The sequence below is a fragment of the Podarcis pityusensis genome, assembly GCF_964106645.2.
Source record: "Podarcis pityusensis genome assembly, chromosome: 1".
NCBI lineage: Eukaryota > Metazoa > Chordata > Lepidosauria > Squamata > Lacertidae > Podarcis > Podarcis pityusensis.
Genome location: NC_138028.1, coordinates 75,938,025 through 75,960,860, shown reverse-complemented (window position 1 = coordinate 75,960,860; position 22,836 = coordinate 75,938,025). Strand labels below are relative to the sequence as shown.

General features: G+C 41.3%; 1 protein-coding gene across 16 annotated transcripts in view; it reads left to right on the top strand.

Annotated features, from left to right (window-relative positions):
• Positions 1-22,836, top strand: part of BRSK2 (BR serine/threonine kinase 2) — a 395,119-nt gene that overhangs the window by 318,068 nt on the left and 54,215 nt on the right. For 12 of the 16 annotated variants that reach the window (XM_080998644.1, XM_080998638.1, XM_080998647.1 and 9 more), the window contains exons 7-13: positions 395-463; positions 3,074-3,220; positions 8,308-8,339; positions 9,536-9,700; positions 11,916-12,013; positions 14,854-15,004; positions 18,685-18,750. In XM_080998644.1, the coding sequence (XP_080854770.1) occupies positions 395-463; positions 3,074-3,220; positions 8,308-8,339; positions 9,536-9,700; positions 11,916-12,013; positions 14,854-15,004; positions 18,685-18,750 (728 nt within the window). The remainder of the gene's footprint in view (positions 1-394; positions 464-3,073; positions 3,221-8,307; positions 8,340-9,535; positions 9,701-11,915; positions 12,014-14,853; positions 15,005-18,684; positions 18,751-22,836) is intronic. The other 4 variants (XM_080998650.1, XM_080998642.1, XM_080998641.1 and 1 more) reach the window with 1 other exon arrangement.

Sequence of the window (22,836 nt, the reverse complement as noted above, 5' to 3'; positions counted from 1 at the left end):
CATATATAAATGCAGTTTGTGAATGTGATATATTTACAGTGACTCAGAGGTCCTTAAACAGGGAGATTAATGTTCTGTGCAGGGTAGAGTGACAGACAGGGAAAGCATAGACTTAAACAGTATGGTTATGTTAAAATTGTTGTTTACTGTTTTAACATAAGTCCTTTGTTCTTTCAAAAGGTGGTCTTCTCTACTTCTTACCTGCCAAACTGCACTAAATATATCCTATACTCATTGTGTGCAATTAAGCATTTTTTGTAATATATTAGATCTGTGTAATATATTGGTGTGGTTTGGAGAAAAAGAACGTTTCCTCCCACTGAATTCAAGGACACCTGGATAATTATTTATCTAACAACCTTCAGGTTAAATCTCCTATTTCCATATTGTACAGGGGGAGAAATACGATGGGAGAAAAGCAGACGTCTGGAGCTGTGGAGTCATTTTGTTTGCATTGTTAGTGGTGAGTCATTACCTTCACTATATAGGACAACTACTGTATTTTTGCATTCATGATGGTCTACTGAATCATAATTTCAAAATGCCATGCTAAAAATGTTGCTGGAGGGCTCAGCACCCCTCTGAACATGTATCTACATATCTGTCATAGGCATGTATTAAGGCTGTGCATCTGGTCTGGACAAATCCCAGATTCTGAACCAAACGGGGCTGATCTGGAATTTGTCCAGAGTGGATCAATGCAGGCCCAGATCAGTTCAGGGCTTGTTGGCAAAATCAAAAGCTGTCAAAAGCAGTGTGTGTGTACTAGCAAAGGAAATGAGAGAGGTATTCTAAAGGAAGTGTCCAGACTGTTGTGGAAAGTTGTCACTCGTATGTAATGGAGACAACAAGGTCATACAAATGGAATCAATAACACTTTCATCACATTCCTTTCATTAAATAGTAGATGAGTAGAGCACCCATTTATTAAAGACTCAGAAAGAAGCAAAGTGAAACAAAATTTGAAGATAGTTTCCATAATATGTTTGATCCCTTTCCAGAGAAAGGGACATGTATTAGAAAGAATTATGTCGGTCCAGTTAGATCATGAAATATAGCTGAAACAAGTTGAGAAAAACAATGTCTGTCAAATTTCCCATTATCTAATCAATATTTCACTGAAATTGGGTTGGATATCTGTGTAATAAGAATAAGAATAATTTTATCATTTATATGCTGCCTCTCTGACGGGGTGTCCCAGCAACTGTGGGCTGTTCCCAACAAATTAGTAAAAATATGTGTTTTCTTCACTTAGCTGTTAGGGAGAAAGACATGCATTATTCTTTTTTTAAAAAATGCATGCTTAACAAGATACACCTGACTTAAATCAGATAATTTCAGACTACTTACTAGCAAATCATATCATCACTAGTGTAAATTAAGATATATTCTGTAGCACTAGACCTTTCATATGAAACCTTATGCAACTACATTCAAATGTCAGCATTGTTATAATTCATAAAAATAGTTAGGGCATTAGGAGCTTTTAGTGGCTTAATAGTCAGAGGGTATCCTTAGATTAATATATTGCTTATATATTGCTTACCTTATGCTATCAAAGGCTTTGTTTTGGTATTCAGCATTACACACTTACATGCAAGGCACCTTTGACTCAGTTTGGGGCCTGATTCAGCAATCCTGTGGATAACATGGGAAATTTGATAACCAATTTCCCCCCAATTTGATTCTGATATGTTTCATAGCATACTGAAGGCAAGGATAAGAGGTAACCCAGAGAGATTATGTTATGTGGACTATGTTTTTGAGAAAGCCATTACCATATCACCCAGTGGATTTTATATCTTCATTTTAGGCTAGTGGAGAAACTCATATTCATTGCGGTCTCTGCTCAGCTTGAACACTATGTGATCCAGCTATTTGGTTAGCATCAGGAGCTGATGGTATCCTAGCTCTCTGAGCTGACTATTCTAAATAAAGACCTTTGAAAGAAAACCTTTGTCTTATGTGTGAACATAGGTCATATTCTGGTCAGTCACATTTCCTTCTGGCCTTTTGACATTTTGCAAGGTGGAAAAGTCTCTCATGCTAAACAGCCATCTTTTAGTGTTTGGTGTAAATATGTCCAGAGGAGATTAGAACCAAGGAGCAGATAAACACATCTGCTGCTAAGAGTTTGCCCTGGAGGACTGCCAGCAGATCAAAGCCTTGAGCTGCAACTACAACTAAACAGCTCAGCTGAAGTTAAGCAAATCTTTGTATCTATGGATAATTTTCTTGAAAACCATTCGTGCTATGTTCTGTTCCTCATTGACTAATTAAAATTCAATATATTTATCTATGTTCCACCAAGTTTTATTTTCTATGCTGAAAAGGATAAAGGGATATGCTGCTTTCAGAATTATATCCAAACCCAATCTATGTTTTGGATCCATTATTTTAGGGCCAACCACATGTGACAGAATTTGGGTTCTGTTGAGTAGCTAGTGGCAGGATTCAACCATTTCTGGCACTACACATTCTTTAGGGAGCTAAGGCCATTCTGACGTGTTCAAGTGCTAAGTTATGACTAAATTAAGACCAAACAACGCTGTCCCTTTCTGATGACATGATCTAGCTTGGCAGAAGTTTACCCTCTCCTACACTTCTCACACTAGAATCCCAGTCTAGAGCAGGGACCCCTCTCCTCACATGGACTGCTTATCAGAAAAATACACTTCAGTTAATAGCCTGCATTGTGACTAACCTCATACGTAGTTTGGGCCCGAATGTCTCCTCATTTCTCTCCTCTGTTCTGTCATTGCTTGTGTTCAACACCCATTTACCTTTCTTCCTTCCAGTGGCGGAGCTTCATGCTCCGGCACTGGGGGTAGAGAGCAGGCAGGGGCGGAGCGGGGCTAGCACGCGTCTTGGGGGCATGGCGTGGCACCCACAGTGGCCTGGCACGCTGCCTGTAGGGGCGTGGCGCCCAGCGCAGGCAGGGCGGGCAGCGCGATGGCACCCTACCAGGATCGTGCTGCCGGGGGCGGTACACTCCCCCCGCACTCCTCTTCCTCTGCCACTGCTTCCTTCCTCTACTACTTTTTCCTCTTTTTCCTCTGTCCTGCTGTTCCAGGGTGCCCTACCATTCGATGACGATAACTTGCGGCAGCTGCTAGAGAAAGTGAAACGTGGTGTGTTCCATATGCCACATTTCATCCCGCCAGATTGTCAAAATCTCTTGCGGGGGATGATTGAAGTGGATGCCTCGAAACGGCTGACGGTAAGAAGGCATTTACTGTAGATCTCGTGACTTCTGCTTTCCACTCATCACCTCCACTTCTAAAAGTTGTGCGTTTTTATTTAATGTCAGAGCTCTGCACAAACATAAAATTTCATACTGTGGCCACTGATGCTTGGGATGCTGCTGTTGAAATGAGGGTTGGGATGGGATAGGTCTCACAGGGTGGCCATCAAATAGAACATCCTTTTGTTGTACTTTACAAAGGTAAACTGATGGATGTGATAGCAGGAGCTCTAGTGATGGTGCAAGTAAACTGATAATGAGCTGGGTCTCGTGTTGTTGCAGTTTGGGCTCAGCTTGCAAACAGATTGCAGAGTTTGCCATTATATGTTTGCCATTACAAAGCCTCCATTTATGAATTTTGGCACCATTGGTATTTGGACCCAGACTTTGTTGCTTGCAAATGTCTAGATTTTCTCTCCTGTGTTTTCTGAGAAGTTTCACCTTGGTACTTTTTGCAGAGGAACTGTGTCAGTGTTGCATGGGAACATTTTGTGTGTATACTATGCTAATATTGTAAGTTTAAATAATTTTGAAAAGCAGGACTTCTAATATAATTTGTGACATTTCTTGCATTTTGGTACAAGCAACATATACGGTATATAGGAGCCGGAAATGATTTAGTAGATAATATTGAGCTCACAGATTCCTTCTGCATGGGAGTATGTATGAAAAAATGTAAATCTGAAACTCCTCTCAGAACTTCATTCTGTTAAAATATTTATAAATCACAACTTGGATCATTGTTTGACTTTTCCACAGAAGACAGCATTCTATTAGGTCAATCTGCATTAAATGAAATGATGATTTAATGACGTGAGCCCCACACCCTCCCAGACACACATCTGCTAGAGGTGGAAACAAAACCCTCACCTCATTGCATAGTAATTGCCTATCTTTCAGTTCCACTTATTATCATTCTAGGTTGCATGCAGCTTAGTGAGCAACTCATAATATCCTAGATCCATCACAATCTAGGTGTTGCTGAGTTCCCTCTGATTTACCACCTTACTCCAATACACAGATATTATGTGTGTATGCTTGTGTTTCAAAGAGCAGTGTGTGTGTTTTGCAAAAAGTCTTGCATCCTGTTGTGCATTCATTTACAACCATTAATTTACATAAACAACTGTCAATTTTCAGTGCTCCATTGTCATTATTGATTCTTGGGTCATTACAAAGCCTGCTATCTAACTGAGGGCTTATCCACACTTACCTTTCCTCTGTTCTTTCCAGGCATGGTCTGCTATTTAAAGCATCCTCTTTTCTTTCCTTTTTCTTTTTCCTTTTCCTCTGGAGCTATCCCCATGAAAGCCCACTCTTTACTGCTTGATTGGAGCAAATGGCAGTCTGCTGAAAACCCGAATTGATGCTTGTTCCAATTTAGCTTTAAAGAACGAGTTTTCCCAAGGAAAGCTAAGGGCAAAAAAGTGTAACAGTGCAGACCTGTGCCTGGAAAGAGCAGGGCAAAAAGTAAGTGTGGATAAACCCTGTAGTAATTCAGAGTATTTGCCTTCCACAGTGACGGATCACAAGCTCTGTGCGACTTGAGAAGTTGCATATGCTTTTATTTTCATCTCTAATGTGAAGATGAACAATTTTGGGATCTTCCCAAAAAAGCTGCAGAACTATATTCCTTGTTCCCTCCTCTAATATTAAAAATGGAACTTCCACTGTGGGTTTGCCTATAGAGCTTGTTTTTATAATGCATAATGGGGCCATGTGATATGGCAGGGGTAGCCAGCATTCCACCCTGCAGAAGTTGGACTCCCATAACCCTCAATCAGCATGGCCGATAGTATTGGATTTTGGAAGCTGTAATTTGACAATATCTGGGCTACACTTCCTCTGATATATGGAAATGGGATTTTTAAAGCTTCTTTCCAAAATGGCATTAAACGTAGCAAGCAGTCGTTAGAACAGAGAGGAAAACCTCTTGGGGAAGCCTATTAAATGCCTTTGTCACTTAAACACATTTAAATACCATGTTTTAAATGAAGGTAGAAGGAGTGAGATTAACTCCCACTGTGGATCACCTTCCCTAGCTCTGCAGAGCAAAAAGCCTACCGTCTACTCCTTGTCAAAACCAATTGCCCTCCTGTAACCCTTCCTTGTCACTTTAAAGTAGATGAAAAGTAACAAAGCATTAATTAATTACGCCATCTTTTAAAAAAAAGAAAACTAAAAGGCAGTGGACATGTTGGCAGCAGCAAGCAAGGAATGTATGATATCATCATAATATTTCAATGCAATTAAATTGGAATAAGAATAGAGACTGATTTTATAGCACATATTCCATATCCCCAAATAGAAAACCTGAAAATGGTTTCTGAGGGAGATTTTTAGAAACTAGCACTACGGCTGCATTTTTAAGGCTAGTTTCTGACCAAGTCCTCTTTAGCCCTACAATGTTTGGCTTGAAGTGGCAAGAGCAAAAGAAACACAACAGACTTCCATTTGATATCCTTATATGAAGGGTCAAATTGTCTCAGTCTTGGCTGCAGCCATGACCTTGCAGGCTCTTCTGATTTGGGAAATACTGAAAATGCATCTGGCTTGGAAACTGTCACCTTAGCAATTGTAATGTATCTTCAGAATTGACCCAAGAAGGCATTGGCCTTGCAATGGACAGAGAAGGCAGTTCCCACCTCAGCAAATGGAGCCCAGAAATGCTGGTTCCCCTCTCCCCATAACCTCTGTGTGTTCCAGCATGAGAGAAAGAAGAGTGTGCCAGTGTCAGGTGTCTCTCTGTGTTAGGTATGTTATGTGACGTATGTGTGTTAAAGGAGTGTGATTGTTTGTATATCTGGCCCTCCTTAGCTGCCCTTCCTTCTTCCTCACTAGCTCCAATGCATGATAGCTGCAACTATAGGAAGGCTTCAGAATGAAGCCAACATGGACATGCCTTAGCCTTTTCATCTGTACCAAGGGCCACCAACATTTTTTTGGACCAGGGGACACATTCTGATTTTTGAGAGAGTGCTGGGGGTGCCCATCACAAAATGACTGCCATTGGGGGGTGGGCATGGTATAACACAAAATTAGAGGGAGCACCATCAGGGTGAAGCTCTTTCCATTGTTGGATTTCCATAAAGAAAAGGCTTTACCTGTTGAATATCTGTCTAGAAACTAAGGCAGAAGTAGGAAATGTGCATTAAGGGGGAAGGGGAAACAACAGCTCTTTACAACTCTAGAGATTACTTTTTACCTATGATCCATTTGCACAAACTGTTTAATTAGGCTGGTGGGTTATACTGGTTTCTGAACACACAAAAGGGCTACTTGACTCATGTGGCTTAGGGCTGCATGGGCCTATGCTACTGATTGGTAAAGTGCTTGGGAGAGGGGAGGCAGGCTGAAGTTGTCAAGCCAGAGACTTGGAATGTAGCTGGCTGTTCCATTACTCTAGAGGTGACCACTGTAAGACTGTGGGAAGCCCACACCCCTGGTCCTAGGGGATCTGTAAGTGGATGTTGGAAGCAGAGAGAATGAATTAGGGTGGGTTCCCCAAGGCTACTAACCAGCCTTACAGGATCGGTGCTGTAGCTGGGGACCACTCTACCATTACAGTTGCCTTACTCTCCCTAACACTAAAACTCTAGCTTTTACAAGGTGAGCTAGTTTGGAGCAGCAAGCCTAACTTTTCCCTTTACTATCGAAAATAGAGGAAACTTAAGATTTTCTTACCCACTTTCAACTTTTACTGTTCAGAATTCTGTTCCTTGTGCTTTTGATTTTGGTAAACCCCTGTCACAGTCACACCAAATAAGCTGCCTCATTAAAACATAAAAGAAGTCTGTTTGGAGCGTTCCAATATGATTGTTATATAATGTACAGAAGCCCCTGATTCCCCTGCTTCTCTCGGCCTCAAAGCAGTCTTCCCTCAGCCTGTTGTGTTCCTTCACGTAGCCATGCACATGTTTTGGCTCTCCAGTTCTCATTAGTCTGGAAATGAAGTGGAAAGTAATGAGAGCAGGACAGCTGCCTCAGTTCTTCCTGGCCAGTTTTAATGGGCCTCTGATCCCTTGCTTCAGCCAATGGGGTTTCTAAGTCGTTCCAGTTCTCTGCCCTTCTCTAGGTCACACATAGTTTCAGCCCCTATGCATACTGCACACTTGTGAGCTCAGCAGTTTGATTTGAGGCACATTCACTTGGAATCGTCATCCAGCAAACAGTCTCTTCTGTTAGCCAGCTATTAGTTTGAATAGCACTGGATGAGGCAGAGCAAGAATTATGTTTCTGTGGCCTTCATGATTAAAAGTAATTTTGCATATCGTGTTTGGTTGATTTTGATGCTGTAAGAATACATCCAGCATGTGACTTCTGCACATGGTCTACAACTCCTGCTGCAGTTCAATTTAGCACAGTTTGTTTAGAATTGAAGACTTTAGCCCCACAGTATTTCAGTCCTTGGACTCACTGGGTTCTCATTTGGTCTTTGCCTCTGTGTCTTTAATAAAGCCATGAATCTCATGCAAGCTCTGGCATATCTTTCCCTTCCTCAGCCTTCAGTGGACAGAGGTAGAAGGGCAAGAAAAATTACACCACGATGCAGAGCAATAGGCCAGAACTGTGTTGTGCACCCTTGAAGAGAATAGGGGGGATGGAGAAGAGATGTGGGGAATGGAGTCAGGCAAGCTACCAGCCTTCTTGGAGTGACATGTAATGGGATGTCTCCAAATGATGCCAGTTTTTGAAAAATTGGTTCCTGTAACCTAGATGATTTGACTGAGAAATGTTTGGTGCTGAGGTTCTAGGCTTGTCACTTAAAAACACCCCCCCCCCCTTTGCATGCAATCCAGACCAATTTCTGGTAGTAAGCTTTGTCCTGCAGCTATTTTCACCTGCAATATGTTGCAGCTAGAGGATGAGGGGCAACTGGCACAGGTGTGTATAAAAAGAATGATTAGTGTAGTCACAGCATCCTGTCATAGGAATTGAGACAGGGACTCTTCTGTAGAGATAACACCTCTGGTGCTCTGACCAAATTGCAATGCTCAATAGCATAACGTATGTACCTGTTATTTTGAGTTTACTCATTTCTTTTGTTTACTCTTTTCTTGTAGCTAGAACACATTCAGAAGCACATATGGTATATGTAAGTAACTTTTTGTTGATATTTGGAAAGACATATTAAAGTCACTGCTTTTCAGGGAAGCTAGAAAATTGTACATAGCTTCTGCACCATGTCTGCATTGTGGGCAACCATGAGCTCAGCAGAAAATAATAGAGGCCCACCATTGTCCATGCTCACTCATTAGATTAGTAGTGTTAGAGATTCCTGTGCACGCTACACTATTTTGGATATACCTGAATACAATCCATCATAAGATCCCTTTTTAAAATCACAGGGGAAATATATGGGTTTCTTTCCGCCATTCATGGGTGCTCAAAACATATCTGAAGCATCCCTAACCTAGATGGTTAAGTCCAGTCAAATTTGACTATGGGATGTGGTGCTCATCTCGCTTTAGGCCAAGGGAGCCAGCATTTGTCCGCAGACAGTTTTCCGAGTCATGTGGCCAGTATGACTAAACTGCTTCTGGCACAACAGGACACCGTGACAAGTGCCAGAGCACATGGAAACACTGTTTACCTGCAAACAAAAGTCTTTCCCAGTCACACCCAGGCTGCCTATACCTGAAAAATGGGCCTTATTTTTATTACATCAGTATCTGTTAGTGTGAATGTGTGTGTACCTGCTGTTGCCATGACTGATAGCAGTGGCAACATTCAGGAGATAAAACGGGTCAGCTAGACTGAAATGTTATGACACATCAAGTACAGGAATGACAGCTAACAGCTGAACAAGACATTGCACTTGGGTTCCATTCGTAATATAGATAGTGAATTCTGCTTCCTAGAGTACTTATGAATAAGGTTTTGTTTTGTATTAAATTAAAGTGGCAGTATGCTAAAAATAGAAATCCCTTAAAACAGGTTGGTAACTGTGATTCTTGAATGCACATTCCTGGGGATCTTCATTGCTCATAGTAAATATTTTACCTAGATGCTTGCTCAATCTGTGCTGCTAAAAATCCATGTCTTGCAACTATCCTTCATAGCTTAACCCACAGTTGCATATTTACTTGAAAATGCATTTACTGGAATGAATGGGACTTATTTCCATGTATGAAGTTACTATTCAGTGGATCTGCAAGGTATTCATGGTATTAATATCCTTTTAAATTTTGAAGATAGAGGAAGTCTGTTCTTAGGAAGACAGATGGCTTTTTATAGCCTTGTTATTAAAATGCTACCATGTTTTTTTTTTCTCTATTTCCTTTTCTGCAGAGGGGGTAAGAATGAGCCAGAACCAGAACAACCAATTCCTCGAAAGGTGCAGATTCGCTCTCTCCCTTCCTTGGAGGACATTGATCCTGATGTTTTAGAGAGCATGCACTCGTTAGGTTGCTTTCGTGACAGAAATAAACTCTTACAGGACCTGCTAACAGAAGAGTAAGCATTCAGTGTTTGCTTAACATAGGCTTGATGGGTATATGGGAACAGTCACCAAAAACCATGGAAGGCATGATTTACTTAGCTATTGCAGATTTCTGTTAAAAGGCAAACTTTGCTACATGCAGCATTTCTTTTCCCTGCAGCAGCCATGGAAGATCTTCTTTTCTACTCATCTGTTAAATAGGCTCTGTGACATAATGTTACCCTGGTGCATGGGCCATGTATAGTAAGATGAGCCAATAATAATTTTTCAGCAGATTGATATGTAAAAGAACTTCCTTGTGATAAATCAGACTTGCCATCCACCCAGTTCAGTGTTATCTATCTATCTATCTATCTATCTATCGATATCAAGAGGAATCTCTTGAGGGTCACTAGGAGCTGATGCAATTCTGGCAGATACTGCTAAAACTACTACCAGTAGTAGTAATAATAATATTCAACATCAGTATACCGCTTGGACTACTGTAATGTGCTCTACATGGGGCTACCTTCGAAGGTGACCCGGAAACTACAACTAATCCAGAATGCAGCACCTAGACTGGTGACTGGGAGTGGCTGCTGAGACCATATAACACTGGTCCTGAAAGACCTACATGGCTCCCAGTATGTTTCCAAGCACAATTCAAAGTGTTGGTGCTGACCTTTAAAGCCCTAAACGGCCTTGGTCCTGTATACCTGAAGGAGCGTCATCACCCCCATCGTTCAGCCCGGACATTGAGGTCCAGCGCCAAGGGCCTTGTGGCAGTTCCCTCACTGTGAGAAGTGAGATTACAGGGAACCAGGCAGAGGGCCTTCTCCGTATTGGCGACTGTCTTGTGGAACACCCTCCCATCAGATGTCAAGGAAATAAACAACTATCTGACTTTTAGAAGGCATCTGAAAGCACCCCTGTTTAGGGAAGTTTTTAATGTTTGCTCTTTTATCATGTTTTTAGTATTCTGTTGGGAGCTGCCCAGAGTGGCTGGGGAAACCCAGCCAGATGGGTGGGGTATAAATAATAAAGTATTAATAATAATAATAATAATAATAATAATAATAATAATAATAATAGTACAAAGTATTTCATATGCATTATTTAGTTGTAGTACAACAATCCTGTAGGGTAGCTCAGTATAATTATCTCCCATCTTGCAGGTGGTGGGAAGTGAGGGGCTGAAGCTGACAAACAGTGATCTGTCTAAGGCCACCTAGTGAGTTCACAGCAGAAGCAAGATTCAAATGAGGGCCTTCTTGATTCATAGCTCAGCCTCTTATTTATTTATTCGGACTATTTTTTACCTTGGCTACTAACCAAAGTTATTGAGACAGCTCCTGATATTTTTTAAAATACAGTAAAATAGACAAGAGTTGCCCCCTCATAATCGCAGAAAAGCATATAGAAACTTCCTCTGGCTCAGGAATGGTCGCCAGAGCAACTGAATGTTCAGTCCATCACAAGTCAAGGGTTCCTCACAGGCCAGGGACGCTGCTGCCTCTCATAGCTTCTGGCTCTGGTGGCAGAGGCAGAACACGCTTGTGAACCAAAGTTGTAAGAAGCCCCCATGATTGCTCTACCAGTGGCCTGATGCAATCCTTTTTAAGCTGTACCACTTCAGATACAGAGGGGAGGGTTATATGCTTGAATACTCCTCCATGTAAAAACCAAACCAAAATGTGTCCCTGCACATGGAAATGTGTCTTCCTTATTTGCTTCTTTTCCACATGAAGAGAGTGTTTTACATGGAGCAAAACATTTATTTATTTATTTATAAATGTATCCATATCCCTCATATTCTGTCCCCCAAAGGATTCAATTACTAAGTTCCACCTCCATTGTCGAGGGCAGTATAAATTTCAGCTTCTGGGAATCACAAGTCATTGGAGTGCTGTTGCGCACTGGTTCTGCACATGGACTTCCCATGGACATCTGGTTGGTCACTGTCAGAACAGGTTGCTGGGCTAGATGGGCCTTTGGTCTGATCCAGCAGGGATCTTTTAATATTCTTATGACCTGAGAGCATCGTATTAAAACTGTCAACCATAAAAACAATTCAGAAGGTAACAGTTCTTTTTCAAGGAGTAGCTATTCATGCAGGTAAGTCCATCCAATAATGTCTGCACCAGCTCTTTCTTCCATCATTTAAGATATCATAAATGAAGTTAATATTGTGCAAAAAGCTGGAAATTTTTATTGGATGATGATGATGATGATGTATTGTTGTTTTTCCAGAGAAAACCAAGAGAAAATGATTTATTTTCTTCTCCTTGATCGGAAAGAGAGATATCCTAGTCATGAGGATGAGGACCTTCCTCCTAGAAATGAAATAGGTATACCTGGAAACAAATCTGTGTCTCTAGAGTGGGTCCCTCTTTTGGTGTTGCTCTCACTGGAGGGACTGGCCACATCTTACCAAGTGTTATAGCATGTTACATAATATTCAGTCTATTTGAGAAGCTCCTTGCATTTTCAGAAAGTCTCGTATACATACAGACCTACCTGCACCTGAAAGGCTTTAAAATTAACTTCAGTAGAGGTGACTGCATCTCAGTTTATGCATCTCCTTGCATGGCTAGAGTTTTCCCTACCACTGAAATAAAAGCTGGTGTGGGTGGGAGCTCCATGTGTGCATCAGACTGAACTTGGAGCTTCATACTGAAGCCACAGTCAGCAGTCCTTGATCACTTCACTTGAAACATGTTCTTAGCTATGTATGCACATAAAGCAGAAAGGAAGCATTTCCAGTGAATCCAGTGGATTTAAATAATGTGGATGCAGCATACTTGCTCTCTTACTATATCTCACATAATGCTTATAGAAAAATATGGGAGAGTCTTTTCTGATGTGCTGTTTCTGACTTCTTAAGGTACACTCCCTAGACAATGAATTATACATATAGGGGAGTTTCTTAAAGTAAGCTCCATAGACAACAAATTGATTTGGCTAAATGCTTTGGCACAAAAGATAATTCTGCTACTTATTATTTAAGTGGTTGAATTTTGACTTCCTGCGCAGACAAGTGCAATTTTATGCCTCAGTTGTGCATCTGAGGTAGGCTTTCCTCCTTCTCTTTGCATGCCACAGATGTATCATAACATTCGTTTCATGCACTAATGCAAACTATTGTCTGGATTTTTCTGTGCAGGAAGAAAAATGTCTTCCCTGAATGTGTTAACATTATCTCTGAGCTGCAATATCTGTGTGATGTGTCATCATATTTTAGAATTCATGTGCATTATTATTCAAGTGTTAGTTGTGCTTCCTTTCCCAAGGGAAGCATGGTGGATAAGTTTAGCTCTTTGCTCCTAGCAATATCTCTGGCAATGCAGAGCAAGGTTTAATTGAGAGCAATCATGCTTCTGATGAATATCTCATCATTAGCCATTAACTGTGGCCTCAAACAAAGAGATGAGAGGAAAGGATCAGGGAAGTAGTGATGGTGTAATAATAGTTGCTTGGAGATGTTACTTACTTCAAAGATGCATGCCATGCAGAATAAGTGTTCATCTGTCTAGGTGCACATGGGCAAGTTTGAGAAACCTTAGAGCAATAGTTCAGGCTTTGGAATTCTAGCTGATGCTAAATGAATGATTCAACTCTGGTAGTCTGTTGTTGTTTTCTTTTTTTTTAACTTTCCTCTTTTTGATCCTGCGCATGTGTGTGGTTCCCTTCTCTCAGAAGTATGTTTTCTTCCTCTCTATTGAACCAAAATTTCTCCTGCAATGTAGTCTGACATTATTCCACAGTTGCACAAAGCACACAGATATCTCTCTATACAGGCCACTGCAGATTTATGAGAATAGAAAGCAGCATTTCTTCTTTTTAAAACTTTGCTCTACTTTTGCCCTACTGTCAAGAACAAACTCATCAGCACACATGCAAGAATGCTTATTTGTTTCCATTCTGCCTGGCTGTAACATTGTTTTGGTTCCTTGGGGAAGAGGGATGATGATATGAAAGGTCACATAAATCAAGACGTGAGGGTATAAAATATGGTATAGTTGAAAACCCCTGTTTTGTCAGAGGGCAGTAGTTTCTTCAGTGCAAAACGAGAGTTTTTAACACACACAACATATTGAAAAGGCAAGTTGCTGGAGAACTGGGGCAGAACACTGTTGGACCATTCCTGAGTGTTTCATAGGCTAAAAGTGACAGATTCCTATACAGTATCCTCCAGTAAATGCCAGACTCCATGTTTGCTATTTTTTTATTACAAGACCCATTGGCAGTAAATGTTAGTTTAATACTGCAAGTTTAGGCTCTATCTTGCTTGCCCTTCTAAGATGCCTTCATTTAACTTTTAAGTAGCTGCTTACAGGCAAATATAAAACCTTCTTACCTAAAATGTCTCTACATCTGGAATATTGTAGTCTCCATTTCAGTGACTGCTATTTGTCTGGAATATTGTAATCTCCATTTCAGTGACTGCTACGTTGGCCTGGTTAGCACGTAAAGCTAAACCAAAGATTAAAATTAACTATGGCTTAATGCAAGCGAGCAGCAAGCTTGCTTTGTTCATCTCCCGCTTCTGCTGTGCTACTGGGAAGCAAGCCAGGGTCTGGCTGACTATGATGCCTGAACCAGAACTCATTGCTTCCTTCAAACAAGCTACAAGCAGTAAGCCAAGAGCAAACCATGGTTTCTGTGCATGGTTTGTTTGGAGAGAAATAAATCACAAGCCTGGATTCAGACTTAAACAGACTCTGGTTTGTTCCCAGCAGCAAGGCAAGAGCAGTGTGGAGGAGTGAAGTGAGCATTCTTATCATTCCAGCTTACCCACCTTAAACCATAATTTATTTTAACGGTGTTCTAACCTTATGTGCAAGTGGGAAAAGTTTGTTTTTCATTTCACCCTCCAGATAATCACAGCTCTGTTTTTTACTTGTTTACTTACATTTGTTGAAGATCATTTTTGAAAAGCTGTTGAGAGATACTCATGGTTTCCATTCTGAATGGAAACTCATAGTTGAGAGATATTCATGGAGTGAAGAGGGGTTTTTCATGTGTGATATTGTACAGAGGAGTCTTAATGTTTCAGTTTTCCACTGGGGCCCCCTATTTTTGCAGTTTAGAAAATATGGTGTGGGTATTTCCTGGGAAGCAAAGTATTTTGAGCCGGGGACATCTGAGGTGTGTTCAGCCATGCTGACTGCATTATCTCTGCATAAAGACCCTCCCAGAAAGCGTGTGGACTCTCCAATGCTGAACAGACATGGGAAGCGGAGGCCAGAAAGGAAGTCAATGGAGGTCCTGAGTGTGACAGATGGAGGATCCCCAGTTCCAGCTCGCAGAGCGATTGAAATGGCACAGCATGGACAGAGGTAGGTGGTCCCCAAAGCCAAAAGTCAGGAAGTCTGTGCCATCAGAGTTTCGGAAGCCATCTCAGCTGGCACCATTATGTTTATCCAGGTGAAGGAGCATCAGTCTAGGTTTTCTCACAGTAGCCTGTGCAGAAATCTGTAAGGAAGATTACTTCATTACTCTAGTTACTGTTGCTTTTTAAAAAAATATATGTATACTTTTTTACTCCTTTGCTTCCAGCATTTCAGAGCAGTGCTGGGGGGAGGGAATAATTACCAATAGAAGCTTGCATAGGCTAAAGAGAAACATCTTAGCTAAATAAAAAGTGTCACCATAGCCTCTGGTCTCATCCAAAAATGTGTGCATGTTTCTTACGTGAAAATCAATTATTTCCAATCTCTGTCTGAAGAAACATGGCAGCCATGGTGTTGCAGTGAGCAGCAGACGGCCATAAATAAATAAATAAATAAATAAATAAGTAAAGGTGTTCCCAGAAGGCATAAGCTCAGTGAACTTCTTTGGGGTCTTCTGGTTATATTTTGAATGGGATAGAAAGTCTAAAGGCTGAAGAGATGAAAGGAAATCCCCATGTGTGTTAAAACTATATAGAAATGTACTAAAGAACTCTGTGCATCTAGGTTAATTTAATTTTTTCCAACACAGACCTGTGCCTCAGTTGTTAGCAGTTATCCTCCCCAACTTTAGCTGATGTCCAGTCGCCAAGTAGAAAACACAAGAGGGCCTGTAGTCCAGTGCAGTTAAACCTCTAGTGTGTGCAAAGAGCAATTTGCCAAGACTAACCAAATTTGATTGCTGGGGGTACATAGCTGTGCACTGTACAGTTTTTGGTCTGAGATATGCAGCAACAGGATGCCTGAAAAGTAAGTAGTGAAATGGTAATTTGGTAAATGTATTCTGATGTAGTGGTTGAGGCCAATTTGATCAGAGATGACAGGCTAAAAAGCAAGTGTAAGCATGGTGAGGCTAAACTGCTACAATACTGAGCTATCACCATTGATTACATAGGCTCCCTTGTCTCAACTCTAAAAGTCCATTTTGGGTGCTGAGAATTTTGCTTACCTAACAATGAAGCTCTTCAGGAACAGAATGATGGAGACAGCTTGTGATAATAGCACAAACTCACCTGCAGACAGTTACCATGCTGTTTTGCATTCCAGTTGTTTACATCAGGCACTTGTCTGGGTAGAATTTGCTAGGCTAGCCAACTAAGAAAGAAAACCCAAATTAGGAAGAATGTCATTTCCTGATTCTAAGATCTTGCCTTAATCCTGATACATCAAAGTAGCTTGCACAATTCCTGCTATCTCTCACCTTGGGATGGCAGTTGCATAGCAGATTCTCAGGAAAGTGCAAATATTACACAGCTTTGTCTCTCACCAAATGAGAGTGTGTGCTTTTATTTATTTGAATGTTGGCAGGGGATGGGGAGCATGAACACTGCTTTAGTAGAAACTGATAAATTGACAGAAGTCCAGAGAATTTTTTCCGAAGAGATGCTTTTATACAAAAGGTTGTGCCACACAGCAAAGGATGTGTCCATATTTTTGTGAGTCAGAATGCATGCCAAATACAACATCTGCGCTTTTGCTCATATAGTTGATTGCTAGGCCATAGCTGCTAAAGGAAGGTACCAATGTGTGATTGTGAACAGGGAAATGGAAGAGACATAGAATGAATTATTATTTTTTGACTGTACTTTGGTAAATCAGATGAGCCACCTCATCTTCAGATTGCAAAGGCATACAGCATAGACTACTGGCAGTGTACTTATTCAGAACATGGATTGTTCATTAACAACAAAGGTGTTTGGAGATGGTTACCATCTGACAGGAAGACTGTCAGTACCATCAGTAATAAAACCCAAGTACATCCAACCAATAGGCAAACATTGTAAGGCTCCCAGCATAGTATTATGCTCCAAGTAGCATTTGAAAGGTAATTTTTGTTAGAGTTCCATCTGCCCTTAAGAACAACATTCTCAAGGTATATGTTCACTAGAGACATAAGTGGTCCAGCACTAATTCCCTTTCCTAAAACAGTTTGGAAATTGTGGCTCTAACAGGATTTATAACAGATAATTCTCAGCATCCTTACCTAGGAACCTTTGATGTGTCAATACACTGCAGGTGGTGGTACAAAACCCAAGGTTTGTGGCACAAAACCACACAAAATCTTGGCATAGGTTTGGGGGGGAAATAAGAGTTGGGGTTCATAGTTAATGCAGCTGAAAGGACAAATATTAATGGGCTTTGGAAAGAACCTCTATCCTTTCTTTGACATATTTGTGAAGAATATTTAATATCATGCGAAACCTGCCAAGGGGTGGGATGAGGGAGCTATGTACCAGCATAACTCTACCTTCAGTTGCTTTCTGTCTGTCTGTGCTTGGAATGTTTTGTTGCCATGCACTGTCTTCCTGGCTGCCTGAGACTCAAAAGTGCACAGGTATCTGTTGTGCTGGTTTGACTGGCCTATTGTAATCCTGCTAGTTGCCAACCCTAATGTACTGTAAGGAAAAAGTGTTACTTAGCTTCTTCAGTGCTTTACATTTTTCCCCCCAGTGTATCTGACTCTTTATATATTCCTTGCCTCTTCCCTCCCTGTTCACTATTACTGAGGGAAGAGATAAAATGCAGTGTTGAATATCCCAAAACCTACTTGGCTTTCAATACTTCTCTACTGAAAATCCTGCTTCCTCCATTTGCTGTTTTGGTTACTGTAAACATCATTTCCTTTTATTCTTTCTATTCTGGGGACTTTAGTACATTGTTCTTCATCATATTTAAACTCAGCCTTTCATCTCCCCCAAGATACATCAATGCCATAGCAGCTGCCACGTTCATGGTGCATTTTCCTGCAACAGGTTCTTTTTTTCTCCCTGGGTGTCATAGGCTTTTAGGTTTCTCTTAAAGCAAACAGAATGAAGTACAGAGAGCAGATTAAGAACTGGAAGGGGAGCTGAGAGAGTTGGTTCCATCAACAAACTGGTGTCCTTTTTCTTGTGGGTACTTTACACTGATTATCTGGAATGACAACTTTCATTTGGGTCTGGTATACTCCAGATCAACTGTCCATAGGCCAGACCTGTCTTTTAGGCCTTTGTTTGCAGCTGAGGCCATGGGGGGAGGGGGGACTTGTGGGAACAAGGTATGTATAGCAGAGGCCATTTTGAACCACTTAACTGAATCTGCATTCTTCAGACCATGTTTAATATTGGTGGCCTCAGCTGAATTCTGACATGTCTCACAAATCTCTGTGAGGAATATGATTCTACTTTGGGTCAGCATTTCCTCATCGGCTAACTTGGGTTTGGGGAAGGCATGTGCAAGAAGTTTTAGAGACATGGTTTGTATAAAATGAATCTTGCCTCATGCCACCATGACCAACTTGAGAGTTGCGGTTTGAGCCTGCATCATCAAATTCAGTATCCAAATCTCCCCACTTGCTTCATTGGTGTAGTATAAGCCAAATCTAAGTTGAGTACACCCATAAATTTGGTACCTTTCCAGGGCAAGACACCCAATTGGTAAAGGAACACAGTTCTGATCCCTGTTCCAGAGCATTTCTTCAAAATGGGTGGGGTAACTTTGGGTGGGTGGGTCTCAGGGACTGCATCAGGCAAATCTCATATGAATGTCCACATTAGTAACTCTGTTTTCTCACTTTGTTCCTGCCATAGTAAAACAATGTTCAGTAAAAGCCTGGATATCTGTGACGCCAATCCCAAATTCAACAAAGAAGAAAGGTATAAACACCAACAATCTGTTCCTCTCCTTTACCTCACTGCTATTCCTTAAAGATGCAGTACTTACCTTCTCCACTGGGGAAAAATTTGCTTGCACTTGAGAGAAAGAGACCCAGTTTTGGGTGGACCAATAGCTAGTTTTCTTCCACATCAGCACACTATTCCAGCCTTCCCCAGCCTGGCACCTTCCAGATGCTGGACTATCCCTGACTACTGACCGTGCTGACAAGGGATGATGGGAGTTGTAGTCCAATAATATCTGGAGGGCACTGGGTTGGGGTTGCACTAGTGTGTTCTGTGACCATGAGTCAGTAACTAATTTACAGGAGAGCTACAGTGGGGAAGGAACAGGTGGTGACAAGCCAGGGTTCCTCCATCTCCCAAAGTCCCTGGGATGAAACCACCTCTTCCTCCATATACCTTTCTTGCCTCTGTGCTGGCAAATGGAGGAAGGCAGTGGTACTCCTGGGGAAGCCAAAATTGGTATTGGTAAACCATTTAACCAGCAGTAGATGGGCCCCCAATCCTTAAGCAAACTACATAAAATATGTTAGCTACTCTCATATTATTATTATTATTATTATTATTATTATTATTAGGCTGACTTTCCTTGCCCTCCTCAGCCATGACAGTTCAGCTGCCAAAAGGTGCTGCGCTCTGCCATAAGAGACAGGAGCAAGACTGTTAATGGGAAAGCGGGCTTAATAATTGTGCAGTGCTGCCTTTGGCATCTGAAGGGGGTTGTTATCCAAAACATCTGGAGGGCACCAGGTTGGCTAAGACTGGTGTAGCAGACGGAGTTTCCAAAGGTGCAGCTTTTCTCATCTCTGCATGACAAAATGCACCAGCCAAAACTCTGTGTTGGTGTTGTTTTGGTGCAGCTGTTGAAGGAATTGTTGCTACTTTTGAGTTGTTTCATTTTTAAAACCTTTAACAGTGATAAAAATGAGGCATAAAAGTAATAACACTGTGTAATATTTCCTGTCTTGTTAACATTGACAAAGGCAGCACCCAGTTCATTCACTTGAAAAATGGAATCTACTCTTTTCTAATCATCTGGAGAATTATTCATTGCTTTAGAACATTAACTAGGTTTTGAACCATTTAAGTCCTTTCCTTTTGAACATAGACAGCAGGTAGTGTCCAAATCCCACTGAGATAGATAAGAGTTTTCTAGCTGTGGATTGTACCCCTAGTTTATCACCTAGAAACCTTTTGCAACTACACTCATATAATCTGTAAGGATGCATGACATATACTTAAGCATGTGGAGTCTCACTGTAGTTACACATGGGCAAAAAAAAATATTCTGCATGTACTCAAAGGCACATTGGTCTACACTCAACCTGCAGACCGGGGGAAAGAAGTCCTAGCCACTGCATTATGAATAACACTTGAGTATTCAAACTGCTCCATATACATTGTCTTTTAATCATTACAGTTGCCCTATTAGGTAACTCACTATATCCATTTTTGTAGTTTGGGAGCTAAGAGCAGAAGAGAGTTATTATTTATATATACAATTATATCCTACCTTTCCTCATATGTGGTTCTTCCCTATTTAATCCTCATAATCCCCTATGAGGTGAATTAGACTGAGAGACTGGCTTCCCAGTTTAGTGAAAATTTGAACCCAGGGCTTCCAGGTTCTAGTCCAACACTCTACCTACCCCACCCCCGCTGGCTCTGATCTGACTAGTGAGCACATTGCAGGGGCAAGATTTGAACTGGTTGCTTCCTAGTGTTATCCACACTTTTGTTTATCGACTGTTGTCCCTCTGCTTTTCCCCTGGGGAAAACCACTCTTTAGCGCTGAATAAGAGCAAACAGCTATTGGGTTTTCCGCAGATTGTTGTTTGTTCTGATTTAGAGCTAAAGATCGGGTTTTTCCTGGGAAAGAAGCAGAGCGGGGGGGACGGGACTGCTTGGACCTGTGCTTTCTAAGCATGGGGCAAGTGGAATTGTGGATGAGCCCTCAGTCGCTAAGCCACTGCACTGCACTTGAGCTGGTATTCATAATATTGAAAATGGGCTCTTGGACTGAGCTTTTGCGAACCTTGGCTCAAATTAAGCCTAGAAACTGCTTTTGTAGGCCAAGAAAGTCCACTAAATAAACTTTTTAAAGGACCTGCAGGTTTCTCATTTAGAAGCTGCAGATAGAGGGTACTCTGCCTGTCAGCAGATGGATGGTCTGATTCTGGCGCAGCATACAAGGCACTCATTTTTGTGAGGGCCTGCAGGAAGAGAGCATTGCAGCCAAGCTGCCAGGAACTCATAAAAAGTTCACAAGCTGGGGAAAAATAATGAGCTGCTGTCTTGTGCAGTGCTCGTCAGGGAGTCCCCAAGCTCTGTTGCGGGAGCCAGAGCCTTGATACAAATCTCAGCCTGGAGTGAGGTTGTGGGGTGGGGTTCTGAAAACCTAACCACATCTTGTTAGCCCTGTCAAAGTTCTTGCCAGACAGATCAGGATGATAGCCCAGCCTTGGCCATTTCCCCCTTCCTTATCACTACAGTGGCTTTTGATGCATTTCCCTTAAGAAAAAATAAAAGGTTTTACTAGATCCTCCCACCATCATTCAACCCACCTTAACCTTTTTTTCTCCTGTAGTTACACAAGTCTCAGCCAACTTACCATTTCCCCAGAATGGGTGCGTGCACTGTTTTTTCTTTTCTTTTGAAAAACAGACAAGTCTCACTTTGCTACAGCAGCCTCTCTTAGTTTTGAACTGGTTCTGTAACAGGGGAAATGCAATGCTGGCCTATTTTATATGTTGAGCATTGTTGAGACAGTGTTTGTGAAGCACATGGAATGCTTAGGAGGTGGAGACCTCTATAAATGCATCAATATTTTATTAGTGACAGGAGTAACATTTCCAGTTCTGGTCCTTCCTGGAAGAACCGACAAAAGTAGGCTCCATTTCACATCTTGAAGTCAATACAAATGGACTTTTACAGTGGGTATGCATGAGCTGAACAATTTTTGGGAATGGCTCGATTCATAAACAGATCACAACTCACCACAAGTCTCAACTATTTCTTAGAAAAGTTTGTTGAAGTAGGACATGCAGCATCACAATTTGAAGATAAACCATTTGTAAGAATAGTTTAGCAAATACAAATCCACAGAAAAGATCAACCATACTCCATAACCTTTTGTATGAGACGAATATATGGCCATTGTACTCCCATCTATAGAAATAATTATGATTTGAAAGCCATTGCAGAAATCAGTTACAAACAGCACAATCTTAACTCTGACCCAAAGTGGCAGTTTTCTGATCTACGAAAGGATGAAGAAAATGGAGGGGGGGGACATGTGTGATCCACAAAGGGGAAAGGGGGATTTCTAAAATTTTATGGGTTAGGTCTTTTTTATGTACACTGAGGAAAAGGTTATGGGAAGATGAGAAAATATAGGTCCAAGTGCAGGAGCAGAAAAGAAGTGCAACAAAGAAAACCCCATCAAAATATTTCCTTGTTGGGATAACAAATCACACATTTGAAATGGTGCCTGGTCAATGTCTTAATATTTCTCTCACTCTTGGTTTATTTTAAAAGGAATACTGCATCTTTAAGGATCCTGCCCCTCTAGATGCACACAGTTGTCTTGGTAGCTGAGGCCACTGTTTCTTTCCCTCCCTCTCTCCCTCCATTTTCTCTCTCTCTCTCAATCTCTCTCTCTCTCTCTCTCTCTCTCTCTCTCTCTTCTAGTCTTTCTAGTCTTTCTCTCTTTCTGTGTCTCTCATCTGTTGCCCTGTCCCTCAGTGCTTCTTCTACATCTGGGTTGCTGCCGCTCCGTAGTTCACATGCTTCAGTACTGTAGGAAATGCACATGTCTGCGCTGCTGGGTTTATTGTGTTCTGGGATTATTATTTTTGTTTAAATAACCTCATTTCCCTACTTTCTTTCCCCATTGTCAATGTGATGTCCATACTCATCGTTAAAATCCTAAGTGCCTTTCCCTTTCTGGGAAAACTAAAGATTAATAGCATTTATGTGTCCACATTGATATAAAAACACACACACAAATTCTGTTTACTTTCTCAGCATTTGTGTATGTGTTATGTGCAGTCACTTGCACATTGA